The sequence below is a fragment of the Oryx dammah genome, unplaced genomic scaffold, assembly GCF_014754425.2.
Source record: "Oryx dammah isolate SB20612 unplaced genomic scaffold, SCBI_Odam_1.1 HiC_scaffold_28, whole genome shotgun sequence".
In the NCBI taxonomy this organism is placed as follows: domain Eukaryota; kingdom Metazoa; phylum Chordata; class Mammalia; order Artiodactyla; family Bovidae; genus Oryx; species Oryx dammah.
The window spans coordinates 117808267-117827361 of record NW_024070212.1 but is presented as its reverse complement, the minus strand read 5'-3'; the positions used below and the strand labels follow the sequence as shown (position 1 = coordinate 117827361).

Here is a 19095-nt window from a genome sequence, read left to right as displayed (position 1 = left end):
CCCCCCTGTAAGCTGCCATGCCCACCTTTCTCACAGCGGCACCGGGACGCCCCCCCTGTAAGCTGCCATGCCCACCTTTCTCATAGCGGCACCGGGATGCCCCCCTGTAAGCTGCCGCACCCACCTTTCTCACAGTGGCGGCCGTGGAAGCCCCGCGGGCACTCGCACGTGTAGGAGTCTTCGTGTGCGTCACAGGACCCTCCGTTGAAGCAGGGGTCGGAGTCACACGGTGATGGCAGTGCTGTGGGGCAGAGGGCGGTCATCCTGACGTCCTGGCAGAACCGATGCCAGGCTTATGTCCTCACACTGGCTCGGAGGCCCCCCTAGGACCTCTTCTATCACGTTTTTGAATTTTCCAGATTTTGCCTTCGCTCTCCTGTGAGCTGGGACTGAGCTGGGACTGAGCTGCGATCACAAGAGTCCCGGTATCAGGGCCCCGACAGCACGTCACCACTGTCACCCGTGACGACTCGCTACCCGAGTCACTCGGTGTCTGCACTGACGTACGCCGGCGGACATGCTTCTCCGCGGGCGCTTGTCAGGCGTTCACGTCCCAGCAGCTGAGCTGGAAGGCACTGGGTGACGCTCACACGTGGCTGCAGCGGGCGGAGCAGGGTGCGTGGCCAGGCTGTCCACCCCCAGGTCCCCTCGCGGTCCTCCTCCTGCTGCACCCAGGACCTCCCAGCACCTCCCCTGCCAGCTTCCAGGCAGGCCCCACTCACAGTGGCTGACGTTGTGGTCGGTGTGGCAGACGCACAGGTAGCTCCCGCCGTACTCCATGCAGTAGCCGCCGTTGGGACACTGCGTGTTCATGTTGCAGGGCGTGGCCGTGACCTCTGCACACGACGGGGAGGCCCAGGGACCATGTGAGCCCTAGGGTGACCAGGCGGGGGTGCCCCCCACACCCGGGGCTCGCTGCGGTTTCAGGGCTTCTCAGGGCAGTGCCCCTGCCCCAACCCTGGGCACTTACCAAACTCACAGAGGAGCCCGAAGAAGCCCGGTGGGCACTGGCAGAGGGTGCTATTGGCCCCCAGGCACCTGCCACCATTGCGGCACTCGCAGCCGCTGGGGGTTCCTGCCACGGGCAGAGGGGAGGGGCCTCAGGATGGGGCGCCCTCCTGACCACTGTCCCATAAACCCGGCCGTGCAGCCCCTCTCCCCACTCCCATGCTCTCCATGGGTGTCCACATGCACACCCCACAGGACCCCACCCTGGCGGCCTGGCCCACACGCACTCTCCCTGCAGTTGAGGCCCATGAAGCCTTCAGGACATTCGCAGACGTAGCCCTGGTCTGCATCCACACAGGTGCCTCCGTTCTGGCAAGGGCCTGAGAGGCAGGCGTCGGGCACTGGGTGGTGTCCTGCAAGGAAGGCAGTGGTCACCCAAGGGTTTGCAGAGGGCCTGGGCAGGGAGTGGGTTAACAGGGCCTTGGGCCAGAGAGGAGGCGTGTTAACCTCTGCTGTTTGTGCCAACCGCCTGGAGACTGGCCCCCAGCAGCCCTTAGCCCCGAACCCCTTCTCTGGAGCAGAAGCAGCAGCTGGAGTGCAGAGGGGCCGATGGTGCACCGAGGGCCTGGCTGAGGCCAGAGGCTCCAAGCAGTGCTCGTCAAGCACTTCTGTTACTGAAATGTTCGGGGTTTTCCAGGTATCTGTCTCCTGTTGATTTCTAGTTTAATTTTGCTGCGGTCAGACAACACAGCCCTTTTCAGTTTATTGAGCCTCGTTTTATGGCCGGTGGGGTCGTCTGTCACGGTGAAGGCTCTGCCAGCCCTGGAGGGAATGTGGGTCTCTGTGAATATCAGTCAGGCTGGGTCAGCCAGCAGTGCTTCACATGTCCCTGCATCCTGGCTGGTCCCCGTGCTTGTGTCCTCGGAGCTGCTGAAAGGCCGTCTGAAAACCGTCTTTGTGTAAAGATGGTGTTTCTGGGTGTACAGCCCTGGCGTCACACCTCATTTCTTTCAGGGCGTTAAGGGTGCTGTCCCACTGTCGCCCAACCTGCACTGACTCTGATGAGGAGTCTGCTGTCATTCTCATGTCTCTGTGTCTTTTCTCTATGGCTGCTGTTGATATCTTCTCTCTGTCACTGCTGTTCAGGCTCTCAGTTGGGTCTGGCTCTTTGTGACCCCATAGACTGTAGCATGCCAGGCTTCCCCGTTCTTCGCCATCTCCGGGAGCTTTCTCAAACTCATGTTTATTGAGTTGGTGATGCCATCCAACCATCTCCTTCTCTGTTATCCCCTTCTCCTCCTGCCTTCAATCTTTCCCAGCATCAGGGTCTTTTCTGATGAGTGAGCTCTTCACATCAGATGGCCAAAGTAGTGGAACTTCAGCTTCAGCATCAGTCCTTCCAGTGAATGTTTACGGTTGATTCCACCTAGGATTGACTAGTTTGATCTCCTTTCAGTCCAAGGGACTCTCAAGAGTCTTTTCCAATATCACAGTTTAAAAGCATCAGTTCTTCAGTACTCAGCTTTCTTTATTGTCTAACTCTCACATCCATACATGACTACTGGAAAAACCATAGCTTTGACTATGTGGACCTTTGTCAATAAAGTAATGTCTCTGCTTTTAAATATGCTGTCTAGGTTTGTCACAGCTTTTCTTCCAAAGAGCAAGTGTCTTTTAATTTTATGGCTGCAATCACCATCTGGAGTGACTTTGGAGCCCAAGAAAATAGTATGTCACTGTTTCCATTGTTTCCCCATCTGTTTGCCATGAAGTGATGGGACCATGATCTTAGTTTTTGAATGTTGTTTTAAGCCAGCTGTTTCACTCTTCTCTTTCACCTTCATCAAGAAGATCTTTAGTTTCTCTTTGCTTTCTGCCATAAGGATGGTATCATCTGCATATCTGAGATTATCGATATTTCTACCAGCAATCTTGATTCCAGTCTGTGATTCATCCAGTCCGGCATTTCATGTGATGTACTCTGCATATAAGTTAAATAAACAGGGTGACAATATACAGCCTTGATGCACACCTTTCCCAATTTTAAACCAGTCTGTTGTTCCATGTTTGGTTCTGACTTTTGCTTCTTGACCTGCATACAGGTTTCTCAGGAGGCAGGTAAGGGGGTCTGGTATTCCCATCTTTTTAAGAATTTTCCAGTTTGTTGTGATCCGCACAGTCAAAGGCTTTAGTGTAGTCAGTGAAGCAGAAGTAGATGTTTTCATGGAACTCTCTTGCTTTTTCTCTGATCCAGCAGATGCTGGCAGTTTGATCTCTGGTTCCTCTGCCTTTTCTAAATCCAGCTGGTGCATCTGGACTCCTCGGTTCATGTAGTGATTTTCAGCAATTTGATTTATGTTGGACTTTGTATGGCTTTCATGTTTTTCTTGAATTTTGGGTTTTCATTTTCATCAGTCTTAGAAACTGTTTGGCCACTGCTTTCTCACACTCTCTTCCTGCAGCCCCTCAAACCACCCCTCCTGCAGCCCCTCAAACCACCCCTCCTGCAGGGACAGCAGGGCCACACCTGCTGGGCACACAGTGTCCCTACACAGGCCCCGCCTCACTGCTGCCCTTCCGTCTCCTCCTCTCTGGGCTGCTTGTCAAACTGTTTCCACTTCTCTCTTCAAGGTCATTGACCTTTCCTTCTGCAGCGTCTAACCTGCTGTGAGCACCATCCAGTGGTTTTATTTTTTAATTCAGATATCATGTTTTTCATCTCTAGAAACTTCTTTTTTTACATCTTCTACTTCTCATTATGTCTTTTCCCTCAACAGTCTTGAACGTGTGGCACACACATGTTCATGATGGATGATCAAACACTTGTATTTGCCAATTCTCTGGCCATCTCTGGCCACTGTTTCTTTTGATCTATTTTACTTCTGGTGGTAAGTCATATACTCTCAACCTTTTGTATGTCTGGTAACTTTTGGGTGGGTATTTTGGGGTCCTGGATTCTGTTACATTCATCTAAAGAGTTTAGGATTTTATTCTGACATATGGTTAAATTCAGTTCAGTTCAGTCACTCAGTTGTGTCCGACTCTTTGCAAACCAATGGCCTGCAGCATGCCGGGCTTCCCTGTCCATCACCAACTCCCAGAGCTTAATCAAACTCATGTCCATCGAGTTGGTGATGCCATCCAGCCATCTCATCCTCTGTTGTCCCCTTCTCTTCCTGCCTTCAATCTTTCCCAGGATCAGGGTCTTTTCCAACGAGTCGGTTCTTCACATCAGGTGGCCAAAGTATTGGAGTTTCAGCTTCAGCATCAGTCCTGCCAGTGAATATTCAGGACTGATTTCCTTTAAGATTGACTGGTTGGATCTCCTTGCAGTCCAAGGGGCTCTCAAGAGTCTTCTCCAACACCACAGTTCAAAAGCATCAATTTTTTAGTGCTCAGCCTTCTTTATGGTCCAACTCTTACATCCATACATGACTACTGGAAAAACCATAGCTTTGACTAAACAGATCTATTTGGTGCTTTCAAGCTTTCTTTTAAGTTTTCTTGGGGCAGATCAGACCTGCCATTAGCTCAGCATGCATTCATCCCCACCACTAAGGTGATGCTACTGGGCACTCTACTCAGTACTGGCCCTGGGTATGAAGAGCTTGCTCCAATATGGCTGGTAGGAGTGGGCTTGAGTTTCAGTGACTGACTAACCACTCCCCGTGGTTCTTCCCCAGCCCAGCAGCTCTCAGCCCACCCAGATTCAAGGGGCCTCAGTGCAGCTGTCCAGGGCTCATCTCCCGCTTTCTCCTCTCCCCTCCACCTCCCAGTAGCCCTGTCCTTGTCGGTGGCACCAGCACAAACTCCAGCCACTGAACTGGGATCTCTGCTCCTTGACTCAGAGACTCAGAGGAATGGCTGGAGTCTGGAACCCCCTCCCCACCCACAGGGCAGCCTGGCAACGGCTCTGACGCAGCCTTGGGGCAGCTGTGGGTTCCACCCGGCTTCCTTCTCTTCTCTCAGGAATGAAGTTCATGGCTTTCAGCTGTCCAGTGGCTGAGGACAGTTATTTCCTGTGTCTGGGTCTGGTTTTCTTGCTAAGAGTGACAGGGAGAGTCCCAGAGTGGTCCATCCTTGTTGGCCGGAAGGAGAAGGCTTAACATTCTTTTATGATCTCCGGGTTGGGCCAGCGTGCTGCTGTGCCTTGAAACGTGGCCCATGAGCTTGTATGGGGGTAGGCGTGTTAGTGGTTGTTTCTTACAGTTCGCTTTTGTTAGCATTACTCTTTGTACAAAACATGATTTCTTTGCAAAATCTTCTGAAATCACTTTGTTTTCTGATGCGAGTTTAGTTACGTACGCTGATGCTCAGATGCCAGTTGAGGCAGCCCTGTGACAGCACGATGCTTTCAGGCCACAGGCAGGGCTGCCACCTGCCCATGCTCTGCGCTGTGAAGTCTCACCCTCCCTTTGGGACACAGCCTGCCCTGTGTGTGGCCTGCTGAAGAAAGGCCAGTGGAGGGCACAGTGCCCACCTGCATCTTACTTGTAGGCAAAACCTCATTTCCTTCTTAAGTTTGTAGACTCAAAGTAACTTTGACGGGTTTGTCTTGAGCACCCCCAACCCCCGGGGAGATGGGTGCACAGCTGTTGTTGGCTCGGGGGTGGAGGCCCTGGGAGGTTAGGGGATGTCAGATGCCAAAGTCATAATTTTTTCTGTGGGTCATAAAATCTAGTTGGTCTTTTACTTGACCTACTGAGTCCTATTGTTGTTCAGTTGCTTAGTCATGTCTGACTCCTTGCGACCGCATGGGCTACAGCACGCCAGACTTCCCTGTCCTTCACTATTTCCTAGAGTTTGCTCAGACTCAGGTTCTTTGAATCAGTGATGCTGTCCAACCATCTCATCCTCTGTCATCCTCTTCTCCTGCCTTCAATCTTTCCCAGCATCAGGGTCTTTTCCGAGTTGGCTCTTCACATCCGGTGGCCAAAGTATTGGAGATTCAGCTTTGGCATCAGTCCTTCCAGTGAATATTCAGGACTGATCAGAATTGACTTTAGAATTGACTGGTTGGATCTTCTTGCTGTCCAAGGGACTCAAGAGTCTTCTCCAGCATCATAATTCAAAAGCATCAATTCTTTGGCACTCAGCTTTCTTTACAGTCCAACTCTCACATCCATACATGACTACTGGGAAAACCATAGCTTTTACTATACAGACTTTTGTTGGTAAAGTAATGTCTCTGCTTTTAATATGCTGTCTAGGTTTGTCATAGTTTTTCTTCCAAGGAGCAACCAGCATTTAAAACAACATGCAATAGAACAGAAATAAGCAGACTTCATCACGTGTGGTAGAGATCAGCCCAAAGTTTGTTTCCTTGCACGGCGAGGGCTCTGGGGCAGGAAGAAGGGGCAATAAACAGGCAAGAATCTGCTGAGGGGGTGGGGCCTGGGGAGCGTGGCCATCCGCCTCAGAGAGGGGAGCAGACTCCCTGGGCCTCATCCAGCACTTGGACAGCAGAGCCCAGACCAGAGCGCACCCCCAGAGGAAGAGGGGGCAGCTGACCGCCGTCACCCACAGGGAGCTGCGACACGGCCATTACCTGTCTCACAGCGAGGTCCCTCGAAGGGTTCCGCACACAGGCAGGTGAAATTCCCCACCAGGTCGACACACGAGCCTCCGTTCAGGCAGGGGTCAGAGCTGCACTCGTCCACGTCTGCGGGTGGCAGAGGTGGGCGCTCGGCTCCATGCCAGCCTCTGACCACCCCGCACCCTCCCCCACTGGCACCCTGCCCACCCACCCCCCCCGCATCCCCTCACCCCACCTCACCCCACCGCTGGCTGAGGGCACGCTCACCTGTCTCGCAGGCCGCCCCTGTGTAGCCGGCCAGGCACACGCACGCCGCGGCGCTGCCCTCCGCCTGGCACCAGCCGCCATTCTGACACTCTCTGTCATCGCATGGAGACTGTGCTGTGGGCACACAGTGTGCGAGGCCGTGGGGTTCCTGGCTGTGCGGCCCGGTTTCCCTCTGAGCCCCACCCTGCACCTCGGGCTACATGTGGGTGGACCTGGCCATCTCCATGGGGCAGCGGGCCCTGGAGTCCAGGGCCGTCCCCGGCCACTGGCATTGAATGCTCGTCTGAACTGGGTTTACCCCAGCAGGTGGCAGGAGCACGGGGGTGAAGGGGCCCAACTCCCAGCCTCCTGGGGCATCCCTGTCTCTGGGACCCTGACCCCACCAGAGCAGGGATGGGCGCGGGTGGGGGTGGGCAGACTTGAGGCAGCCAGCGCCCACGTCCCTGCTGGACGCTGCCCGGTGCCCCTGCTGGCATGGACTCTGGATGCCGAGGCGGGTCCGGAGACCAGGGAGCCTTGTTGGGGGGCAGGGCCGCTGCTGCGGGTGTTGCTGTGCTGGCCACAGAGAGGCCAAGGCTGAGGGCTGCCGGCGCTGCCCCAAGTTCCCCAGGGGCCTGCTGGCCTGGATACGTGTCTGCACACCAGACTCAGAGACTTGGAAACATGCCCTGTGGCCCTAAGTCTCCGTTAGGAATGTTTTTCTAGTTGAGACACTGGTGAGGGTGTTACCTGTACCCGTTTAACAGTGTTGTGTTTCTGAATAACAGTTCACATCCTTGAAGGTCTGGGGGAAGTGTCTCTGGCTGAGCCGATGGGGGTCAGGGGCCGCCACGCTCTGATCTTAAGGGCTCCGTCATCTCTTGGGCTCCCCTAGCAGCCTCCCGTGGTGAAACGGGGGGTGTGCACCATCGCTCAGCAAACCGCAGTGCGGGCTGCAGCTTGGGAGCAACAGGAGGCTCTTGAGAAAGACCTCAACCCATGGCTGGGCCGTGGAGAACCAGACTCGCTGCCAGGAGGCCCTGGGGTTGAGGGCTTGGGGGCACAGGTCCTAGAGTGAGGGTCTGGAAGCAGGCCCTGCCCTGTTCCCAGGCCTCACAGGGCTGAGTGCTGCACCCCGGGGCCCCTCCTCTGGACTCTGGGCTCCTGCACCCCCCTCCCCCCTTCTCCGGCCACCTGCATTTGGGGCAAGGCCCCCTGCAGCATGCTGACCTGATGGCCCTGCCCCCCCAGGTCTGGCAGGACCGTTCCGGGCGCCCTGTGGCCCCTGGTGCGTGGGACCGGGTGGGTTTCTCTTACCTGTCTCACAGGTGGGTCCCCTGAAGCCGGCAGGGCACTGGCAGCTGAAGCTGTTGACGCCGTGTGTGCAGGTCCCGCCGTTCTGACATGGGTGGGAAGCGCACTCGTTCACATCTGGAAAACGGGGCGGCTGGAGCCTCAGTGGAGGGACGCCTGGGAGGACCGGGCCGGCAAAGGCTGGCGGTGCTCACAGCTGTGGAGCTGCTGTGTCTGGCTTCCCCATGGTATCCGTGCACGACCCCCAGAACACGGGGATGGACACCCGGGGTCGCAGGTTGTGGTCTCTCTGGGGCGGGGTGGTGGTGGGGGGGTGGGGTTCCCTCCACGGTCTGGGGGGCCCTGCAGAAGCTCACCCAGGTGGCATGTCCTGCCCGTGAAGCCGGAGCGGCAGGAGCAGGTGTAGGAGGGGCTGCCCGTGACGCAGTCATCGATGCACTGGCCGCCGTTGAGGCACGGACGCAGGGCCTGGCACACGGAGGCTGCGGACACACGGAGGGCGGAGCGTCAGCCCCGCCCGGGGCCCCTCCTGGGGGAGGTGCTGCGCCGTCCACAGCGGCCTAGAGAGCACCCACGGTTTCCCTGGCCTGGGGGACAGGCAGCCGGCAGAGCTCAGCTTGGGGGCCCCCACGCTCTGCAGGAGCGAGGCACAAAAACCCACCACTACTAGGCACCCTCGGGGGCCTCCCTGGCGGTGCAGGTGCCAGCACCCTGAGCTTTCACTGCTGGGGCGCAGGTTCAGTCCCTAGTCAGAGAACTAAGATTCTGCAAGCTGCATAGCTAGGCCAAAACAAAAACAAAAAGAAACCCACGCACACATGGGCAGGTACAGGAGTGTCCCAGGGTTTCTGCTCTCCCAATACTAGGAGAGCCCTAGGGAGAGCTGGCGTCCAGAGACAGGGGGACGTTCCTGGAAGGGCCCTCTGGTCCCGAGAGCCGCCGAGGCTGTGGGTGTCTCCGAGGCCCGCCCCTCCCCGCTGGCCATTCTCCAGCCGCCCGGGCACTCAGGCCAAGGGGCTCGGCTGCCCTGTGGCAGTTGCTGGCTGGCTGCCTGAGCCAATTCTGGGCCGGTCCTTCTGCCGTGTGGGTGCCCCGCCTCCTCAGTGGTGGATGCCCGGCTTCCTCGGGGGTGGATGCCCGGCCTCTGTGGTGGACGCCCCGCCTCCTCGGGGTGGATGCCCCGCCTCCTCGGGGGTGGATGCCCCGCCTCTCAGGGGTGGATGCCCCGCCTCTCAGGGGTGGGTGCCCCGCCTCTCGGGGGTGGATGCCCCGCCTCCTCGGGGGGTGGGTGCCCCGCCTCCTCGGGGGTGGATGCCCCGCCTCTCAGGGGTGGGTGCCCCGCCTCCTCGGGGGTGGATGCCCCGCCTCTCAGGGGTGGACCACCCTCCCTTCTTGGCGACCCCAACTGATGGGTACAGGCTTCATCTTCTGGGCCTGAGGTGTGCTGGGAACCCCAGGGGACTGGTCCCCTGCACCCCACCCTGACGGCACTGCACTCCTGGGGCCTCTGCGCCTGTGAGTTTCGGGGCCCAGCAATGGCCCCCCCATCTGCTGCCCACAGAGGCCTGGGAAGGGAGGGGGGGGCGGGGGGAAGCATCTCCACATGGGAACAGGGTCCCCGGACTGAATGGACCCTCTTCTGAGGACCCCACTCCTCAGGGTCAGAGCCTGCCTCCCAACCAGCGACCCCCGAGGTGTGTGCGCCTGCCCCCCCCGCCCCCTCCCCCGGGTGCGCGCGCCTGCCCCTGCCCCCAGCCCCTACAACCGTGTGTGCGCGCCTGCCCCCCTCCCAGCCCCACCCCGGGTGCTCTCCTGCCCCCATGGCGGGTCTGGGGCTGCTCTGTGCTAGGGTGCGTCTTTAGCACAGCGTTCAGGAGAAGCAGCCCCTCTCTGTGCCCTTGGTCCCCATGGGAGTGGGAGGTGGTCTTTGCGGGGGGGGGCGGGGGTCCGAGCACCTGGCTCACCGGCCCCAGGCTTGGCGGGGACAGTGATCAGCAGCCCTCCATGGATGCTGGAGGGGCTGAACCAGTCGTCTGAGCCCCGCCCCGCCCCGCCCTTGCCGTTTATAAGTAGGTTTGCAGGAGGGTCTGCAACTCAGGGCCACACGGTTCGGGGGAGGTGTGTGGCGGAAACACACACTTCCGTGGTCAGTCCCGCTGTTTCCACTGGCCACGAGCTCGACCCTGGGGTGGACCCTGCTCCCGTCTGCTCTGAGTTCCGTCCGGGGACCCGCCCAGCACCAAGTCCCACCAAGAAGCAAGGCTGGGAACTGGGTGGGAAAAGGACCGCTCCCAGGGTTCCCGAGGACACAGGCGTCCGCGCAAGGCGCTCAGGACGCCCTGGGGGGACTTTACCGCCACGCCTCCCGTTTACACCGCCAACCGAGGTCTCCAGCAAACCTCCCCCACCCCACGGCAGGGGCAGGAAGTCTCCCGGGGGTGACAGGCTCAGGGGTGAGCCCGGGCGCGGGGAACCGAGGTGGCCGGAGTCACGCATTCCTAGGGCGGCGCCTGGGGCGCCCCTCCTCTCCCTACCAGCCCTCCCCAGGCCCCGCCCCGCCAGCCACCCCAACGCTCGCTCCATCCTCTTACTTGTATGGCCGCAGCCCCCCACGCGCACCTGGGCATCATCGATTCTGAACGCCCAGCGCCCGGGCACGCCCACGTTGGTAGTGGTCTCCACCTCCGCCATGTCCGCCGTGCGCGAGCCGGGGATGCTGAAGTAGCGCCGCCCGTCTCCCGCGTTGAAGCCGGCCTGCGGGCGGGTTTGGAGAAGGAGGGCGGGGGCGGGCTGGGTCTGCAGGTCTCCCCAAAGCTCCCAAGGCCCGCCTCCCGCGCTGTGGCCTCGAGCTGGGAGCGCTACAGGGTCAGGCATGTCCGCGCCTCCCTGCCTCCCAGCCGGCCCCACCCTAACCTGCGGTTCCTCCCGTGCTGACCCTGTCCGGTCCTGGCAGCCCCCGCCCCCCGGCCCCGCCCCTTCCTGCTCACTCCCGGGCTTCTGGGCCTCCCCTGGGGCCAGGGGCCAGTGTGATCTTAGAAGAAAGTAGGGAGCCGGGAGGAGAGGGCGGAGCTCCCAGACCCTGGCGGGTTGCACTTGACTTCCCTCCACGCCTGGGATTTTCTGCTGGCCCCCGACCCTCAGACCAGGTCCGTTGGCCAGGCCACCCTGGAGCCGCGGGGCACACAGAGCTCTGTCTCAGCGGCAGCTAGTGCTGTCAGGCTGGCTGTGTGGGCCAGGACAAGTGCCTCGGGTCGTGAGAGGCTCTGCCCTGGGTGTGTGTGCGGGGAGGGGCATCTACCTGCCTCTCCAGCTCGCGATAGCCCTGGCGGTGGGGAGCAGGGCCCCTACCTGGGCCGCTATGCCCCCCAGGCCGCTGGCATCGCCCCCGCTGCTGGCGTGTGTGCCCGTGGTCCACGTGATGGACTCGTAGTTGAAGATGGTGAAGGAGAGCGTGCCGTCCGTGATGAGCACCGTCTGGAACGTGTTGACCTGCAAAGAGGGGCCTGAGCGGGGCCTGGGCCCCCGGCCCACCCAAGACCTCGCCCCCATCGGCCTGACGCCTGCTGAGGGCCTGAAGCTCACTCACGCCCGGAGCAGGCCCTGTGCCTGCGGGCCTGGGGGCACTGAGGGCTTGTGCCTGCTTGACCAAACCTACAAACCACCGCGTGTGGAATGAGCAAAAATGTAAAAAGAAAAAAGGGGAAACAAGGAAAAGCAGTTTTAATTATTAAGTTTCTTGATTTTCATGGAATCCTTCTCCATGAAAATACACATAAGAGGTTCTATTTCAGATTGGGCAAAGGGTGAAACTGTTTAAGAAAAGATTGCGGGACAAATAATAGGAAACACTGAGAAATAATTAAATCAGAGCTTTACATCACTTAGCTTAGGAAAATAAATCCCAAATCAAGTAAGGTTTTAAATGAAACCATTGGCACCCCTGGGAGAAAATATAGGCAAATACATAGAGCATCTCGGGAAAGGACTTCTAAGCCTGACATTTGTTAACTGCAAGAAGCAAAAAGGAGATTTATACATTTGACTCCAAAAAAGTGTCATAAGGCCAAACCAAATGACAAACAGTGAAGTGAAAAATGTTTTTACAATACATATGGCAGACACACTGGTGGCGTCTTTAATTCAACTAGAACTTCCTTGAATCAATAAGAAAAAGAACAAAACCATGACAGAAAAACTGGCTAAGGGTATGAACAGAAACATCACAATAGAATGCAAGTAGCCGATGAGTCACCATTGCTAGAAATCAATGAGGTGTAAAGCTGAAAAACGCTGTCTGGGTGGCAGGCAAGGACTAGTAGTGTGTGTGGCCGGGTGCAGGGCTGTGGCATTTCACCGGCCTGTGGCTTTCGCGAGCGTGACTGGGCACATTTTTAGCAGAGATTAGATTTCTGCGGGCAGCCATTTCCCTTCTAGCGACGGGTGCAGGATCTGCCTTCACGACCCACTGGGGGCTGCGCAGCACCCTTGGGGGACACCTGAGGGCAGGTGCCGCCACGCTGGGGGGCACGCACGCGGGGAGCCCCACGGTGAAAAGTGACATGGAGACCGAGCGCTCGCCTTCAGGAAGGCAGACTTAGGCCTTGGAAGTCAGGGAGGAGACGGGCCGGCTGCTCCCCGGCGTGGGGGGAGGTCTGGGGGGCAGGACCGCGGCTGGTGAGACCGGTGGAGGGGCTCTGCAGGCTGGCAGGTCCAGGCGTCTGAGGACGACGAGGCCGCGCCTGAAGCCAGACTGTCACTTTCTGTGGGCCCACCTGCTCCCCTGGGGAGGAGGGCTTCCTGTCTCCCAGCTCCCAGAAGCCCAGAGTCTCGGGCCCCTGTCCACAAGACAAGCATTTTGGAACAGACTGGGTTTGCAAAGAGGAGAACGTCTGCTCAGGAGGGACCCTGGGTGCCTCCTTCCTCCCAGGCGGAGAGGTAATATGTGAAATGACTCGGCGGACTGAAACTATAACCAAACACGCACAAGAACACAGCATGCGGAGTGCCCGCAGGGGGCGCTCACGGGGCGGCAGACTCCGGCGGCTCCGTTTACTCTGTCGTGCGGGTCTGTACGCAACAGCACGCACTGAATGGTTCTGCCCTGCTGGCGGGGTTGTGGATTCTTTTCCTTTACTTTTTGTTAAAAAGACGTTTTTCTTACAAACTAGTGATAAGAAACAAAGGAAGTATAGAAATGTTAATGGGCCATTTGTAAACAGAAGTTCACTCGTGTGAAATTTCTTTTGTAGTAATGTTTACAGAAAGAGCGCACATTTCCTGAATCGCCATCATGCTCCTGTTAAAACCCCCCACAGACCGTCTGCCTCCCGGGTATGTGAGCTGCCGAGTCGGGGCACTGGGCCTTTTCCTGGACGCGGGTGGTTTCCAGGAGGCCGGGAAGGTCCCGGCTCTGCCGTCCAGCCTGGCCCTGTGACCTGGGCAAGTGGCTTCTGTCCCTGAGCCCCACTCTCCCCTCTGGGCATGGCAAGGGGATGACATCCGGCCCAGCCCAGCAAGGCAGGGGCCTGCAGGGAGACCCTGGGCCCCAGAGGGATGTCCTCCCCCCTCAGGATGGAACACTCACGGGGGAAGATGCGCTGCCTCCGAAGAAGGTCACGCGGTACCAAGTGGCTATGAATACCCAGGTGGCGGAGAAGCCCGGGAGCTCGGGGAAGTAGCGCCTGACGTCCGCCGTGGCTCTCCGCAGCGTGGCCGCGTCCGTGGCCTCCCGGAAGTACACGTCCCCTGCGCGGCGGTTGTCCACGTCCGCCCAGAAGGCCGCTACCACGCAGCGGTCCTTGGCGATGGGGAAGGCCACGGGGGTGAACTGAGAAACCTCCTTCAGGAAGGAGATGATCCCGTTGTTGTTCACCTGTTGGGGCAGAAAGCGAGAGGGGGCCCAAGCCTCAGCTACCGGGCACCCGCTGAGGCTGAGCCAGCCTTGAGTGGGCATTTCTAGGATGGAGAGAGTTCCTGGCTCCTGACCGGGGGCCCCGGGCCTGCTCCATCCCCTCCTTGGGTGCAGGCTCTGACCTGTTTGCTGCCGATGGTGCCCTGCCTGGGGCTGTCAGTGCGGGGTGGGGAGCCTCCAGCCTGTGCCCTGGCTTTGGGAGGGTGGGGGGCTCAGACCTGCCCAGTGGCCCTAGCTCCTTGGTCCCATTGTGGACAGGGGCTTCAAAAGGGCAGGGCAGACTCTGAGCAGGTCTGCAGAGGCGAGGAGGCCAGGGGGTGGGAGGGCCTTAATGGCCAGACGGGGACGGCTGTGCTCAGGAGTCCTCACGGTGGACACAGGAGGTGGAGCGGCATCTTTGTGCTCAGACACAAGAGGGTCCAGTGCTAACCCCACATTCTCCAGCTGTGCAGCCAGCAGGCAGGTTAGCCTTGCCTCTCCATGCTCTGGCTTTTGACCTGTAGGACGGTGTGAATACTGAACTGGCCTCACAGGCTGGGCTGGGCAAGATGAGTAAATTAATGACCGCAGAGTATGCTGTCCACCCGCACGACCTGTCCTGGAAAACTTAGGTCAGAACTGTGCCTTTAGAAACAACCCTTGGGACGAGGGCAAGCTCTGCAACCCACATCAACCAAAAATGCTAATAAATACACCTCGGAAAGGCAAGAAAGAGTGAACAAGGGAACGTGTTTCAATTCCAGTTTTGGGACAAGAGGAGGCTGGAGGTGAGCCCGGTATTTGAGGTGAGTGCAGCTGCAGCTGTAGAAGCAGCAGATGCAAGCCATGCCTGAAGTTCTGCAGCCTCGTGGAGGGAAAGAGAAACGCGCCAAACCGCAGAGCCAGCTCGAGGCGAGGCGTCTGCTAACCCTGCATGAGGCTGGGGCCTCTAAGGCCCCCGTCATGATCTGGGTGAGCCCAGAGTGGATGGTCCCCATGGAGGCACTCACTCCACCGTCCCTTCACCTGGGCCATCCAGGCACTGCAAGCCCGGGGCTTAGCTTAAGGCGGCCTCTCACAGGGAACCAGGTTCTTGGCAGGAGTAAAGAAAAACTCTGCCTTTAAGAAGATGGCATCATCTGAGGCCTTGAGTTACTCCTGTAAATATCTGCCCAAATACAAACTCCAGGACACAGTCGAAGATCAGGCATGCAAGGAAGTGAGACACAGCTAATAGGAATAAGCAGAAGGAGGAGAAACAGCAGACACTGGAATTACCAGAGACTCTATAATAGCAAACTTTACTATATTCAGAGAAATAAAAGGCAAGTTTTAAATTTCATCAAGAGACTACCCAAAATAATCTTGAAAAAGAACACCAACATTGCAGGGTTACACTTTCTGATTTCAAGACTGACTGCAAAGCTACAGTAATCAAACCAGTGTGGCAGTGGCGTGAAGACAGGCAGACAGATCAGGGGGGCGGCACCGAGGGCTGAGAATGGAGCCGCACGTGCACAGTCAGGGGGGTGGCACAGAGAGCCCAGAGAGGATCCTCACGTACATGGTCAGGGGGGCGGCACAGAGAGCCTCTCGTGCACGGTCAGGGGGGCGGCACAGAGAGCCCAGAGAGCCTCTCGTGCACGGTCAGGGGGCCGGCACAGAGAGCCCAGAGGGGAGCCTCATGTACCTGGCCATGTGATTCTCAACAGGGGTGCTAAGACCATCTGATGGAGAAAAGACGGTCTTTCCAACAAACAGTACTGGGAAAACTGGATATTCTTATGGAAAAGAATGAAGTTAGATTGCTCCCTAACACCATTACAAAATTACCTGACATGGATCAAGGGTCCAAATATACGAGCTAAAAATATAAAACTCGTTAAGAAAATGTAGGGCAAAAGCTTCATGATGTTGGCTTTGGCAATGACCCAAAAGGCACAGGCAACAAAAGAAAAAATAGACAAACTGGAATTCATCAAAATTAAAAACATTTTGTGCATCAAAAGGTACTATCAGCAGAGTAAAAAGGCCACCCACAAAACAGAAAAATATTTTCAAATAATATATTTAATAAAGAAGAAATAAAGTAATGAAGGTAAAATTAAAACTTACTCTTAATTGATCTGACAGACAACAGTTTGTCTAAAATAATAATACCAATAATGTGTTCAGTCATATAATATGTAAAAGGTATGACAGCAATGATACAAAGGAGGGGAATGATTAGTACTGTTTTGTTGTTACAAAGGCATTCACACTCCCTGAGAAGTACTGCAGTGTTATTTGAACATATACTGGGATCAGTTGTCTTAAAGTGATTAAACAAGGAAGTCATTAGGTTGAGGTGGCTCTAAAGTCTTGGCAGCCTGTGTAAGCAAAGCAAAACCTAACGGCTCAGAGTCTGCACACAGCACAGTGTGATACATCACATGAGCAAACTGAGGAATAAAAACCATATGACCATCTCAATGGATGCAGAAAATGCTTTTGACAAAATTCAGGACAGGGAGTGCCACTCCCCTCTTATTATTCAATACAGTATTTGAGGGGCTTAGCCATAGCAATCAGACAAGAAAAAGAAATAAAAGGAATTCTGATTGGAAAGGAAGAAGTAAAACTGTCAGTGTTTCCAGACGACATGATTCTATATATTAGAAAATCCTCAGGGTGCCACCCACACAATTAGAACTAATAAGTAACTCAATAAAGATGGAGTTACAAAATTAATATACAGAAACCTGCTGTGTTTCTATGCACTGACGATGAGCTATCAGAAAGAGAAATTAAGAAAACAGTCCCCTTTATAGTTGCATCAAAAAGAACAAAATAGGCAGGAATAAATGTAACCAAGGAAGTGAAAGATTTGTACGCTGAAAACTATAAGACATGAAAGAAACTAAAGACAACACAAACAAATGGAAAGGCATACTGCGCTTATGGACTGGAAGGATTAATATTGTTACAACAACTACATGACCCAAGGGAATCTACATATTCAGTGCAGTTCCCATCAAAACAGCAACGGCGAACCTCACAGAACCAGATCCCATAGTTCTAAAATTTGTATGGAAACACAAAGGACTGTGACTCTCCAAAACAATCTTGGAAAGAACAAAGCTCTAGGTTTCAAACACCCTGATTTCAAACTACACTGCAAAGCTACAGAAATCAAAGAGGATGGTACTGGCACAAAAGCAGACACTTAGATCAGTGGGGTAGAATGGGGAGCCCACAGAAAAATTCACACACACAGGGCCAATTAATCCACAGCAGAGGAGGCAAAATATAGGGGAGAGACAGCTTCTTCAGTGAGTGATGCTGGGAAAACTAGACAGCTACATGCAGATGACTCAGGCTGGACCACTTTCTCACACCACACGTGGAAATAAGCTCGAAATGAGTGAAAATTTCTCATCACACATGGAAATAAGCTTGAAATAAGTGGAAATTTAAATGCAGGACCTGAAGCCGCAAAACTCCTAGAAGAAAACATAGGCAGCATACTCTCTGACATCAGTATCAGCGATTCTTTTCGGACTCTGCCTTCCCAGGTAAGGGAAACAAAAGCCAAAATAAACAAATGGGACTTAAACTAAAAAGCTTTTGCACAGCAAAGGAAAATAACAGCAAGATGAAAAGGCAGCCTACTGAATGGGAGAAGATACTTGCAAGTTGTACATCCAACAAGGGGGTTAATATCCTAAATATACAAAGACCTCGTAACTCAGTGTTGAAAACAATCAAACAAAAAACAAAACCAGATTTAAAAAATGGGCAGAGGACTTGCATAGATATTTTTTAAAGAAGATATACCAATGACCAGTAGACACATGAAAAGATGCTCAACTTCACTGATAAAGAAAACCAAAATGAGATATCACCTCACACCTGTCAGAATGACTATTGTCAAAAACACATAAAGTATTTTGGTGAGGATGTGGAGAAAAGGAACCCATGTGTACTGCTGCTGGGAACTTAAATTGATGCAGCTAGTATGAAGAACAGTGTGGAGGTTACTCATAAAATTAAAAATAGAATTACCGTGTAATCCAGCAATTACACTTTGGGGTATTTTCCCAAAGAAAACAAAAACACTAATTTGAAGATAAATGCACTCTATGTTCACAGCAGCAGTATTTACAATAGACAAGATATGGAAGCAAACTGACACTAATAGATGAATGGACAAAGAAAAAGTAGATGCACATGTAATTGAACATTACTGAGCCATAAGAAAGCACGGAGCTGTGCCATTTGTTATAGCATGGATGGACTTAGTGGGTATTAAGTCAGATCTAGAAGACAGTATTGTATGATCTCACTTGTATGTGGAACTTAAAAAAGAAGCAAATGAACAACCCTAAATGATCAGACTTGTGGAGAACAAACAGGAGGCTGCAGAGGGGAGGCGTGGTGGGACAGAGGGGAGGCGTGGCGGTTACAGAGGGGAGGCGTGGCGGGACAATGAGTGGCTTAGGTGAGGGGGGCTACGAGGAGGTGCAGATCTCCACTACAAAGTACCGTGTCACAGAGATGAGATGCATAGCGTGGGGCACACAGTCAGCGATTGTGTGATAACTTGGTGTGGTGACAGACGGTAAGTAGACGTACAGTGGCGATCATTGTGTAATGTACAGAAATAGTGAATCACCATGTTGCATATGGAAAGAACACTGTTGTAGGTCAATCATTCAATTAGAAACACTCACACACAAAAGCCAGACAGAGTGGAAAACAAAGTAGGAACAAAGAACCAAGGTAACAAATAGAAAATAGTAACAGACGTGGTAGATATTAAGCTAACCATATCTGTGATCACTTCGAACATCAATAGTCAAAAAGTACCGGTGAAAAGACAGATTGCCAGAGCGGACCAAGACACAAGACCTAACCATAAGTTGCCTACAAGAAACACTTTAAATATGAAGACCCATATAGATGAAAGGGAAATGATTGGGGAAAGTTATATCATGCTAACACTGGTCAACAGAAAACAAGAGTTGCTATATTTATCCCAAACAGATCTGACTTCAAAGCAAGCATAGTTATGAAGGATAAAGAATGGCATTCCATGATGATGAAAGGGTCAGTTCTCCAAGAAGACATAACAATCCTTAATGTGTGTGTGGGCGGCTGCGACGACACGCAGAGTGTGGCC

At 54.7% G+C, this 19095-nt stretch overlaps 1 protein-coding gene across 1 annotated transcript in view; it reads right to left on the bottom strand.

Moving 5' to 3' along the window:
• The window catches only part of SNED1 (sushi, nidogen and EGF like domains 1), a 77777-nt gene that overhangs the window by 32161 nt on the left and 26521 nt on the right, over window positions 1-19095 (bottom strand). The window contains exons 2-12 of the mRNA XM_040232022.1: window positions 13629-13916; window positions 11393-11533; window positions 10636-10798; window positions 8401-8526; window positions 8048-8161; window positions 6752-6865; window positions 6497-6610; window positions 1236-1361; window positions 971-1075; window positions 723-836; window positions 125-241 (exon numbers count right to left, since the gene is read on the bottom strand). Of these exons, the coding sequence (XP_040087956.1) occupies window positions 125-241; window positions 723-836; window positions 971-1075; window positions 1236-1361; window positions 6497-6610; window positions 6752-6865; window positions 8048-8161; window positions 8401-8526; window positions 10636-10798; window positions 11393-11533; window positions 13629-13916 (1522 nt within the window). The remainder of the gene's footprint in view (window positions 1-124; window positions 242-722; window positions 837-970; window positions 1076-1235; window positions 1362-6496; window positions 6611-6751; window positions 6866-8047; window positions 8162-8400; window positions 8527-10635; window positions 10799-11392; window positions 11534-13628; window positions 13917-19095) is intronic.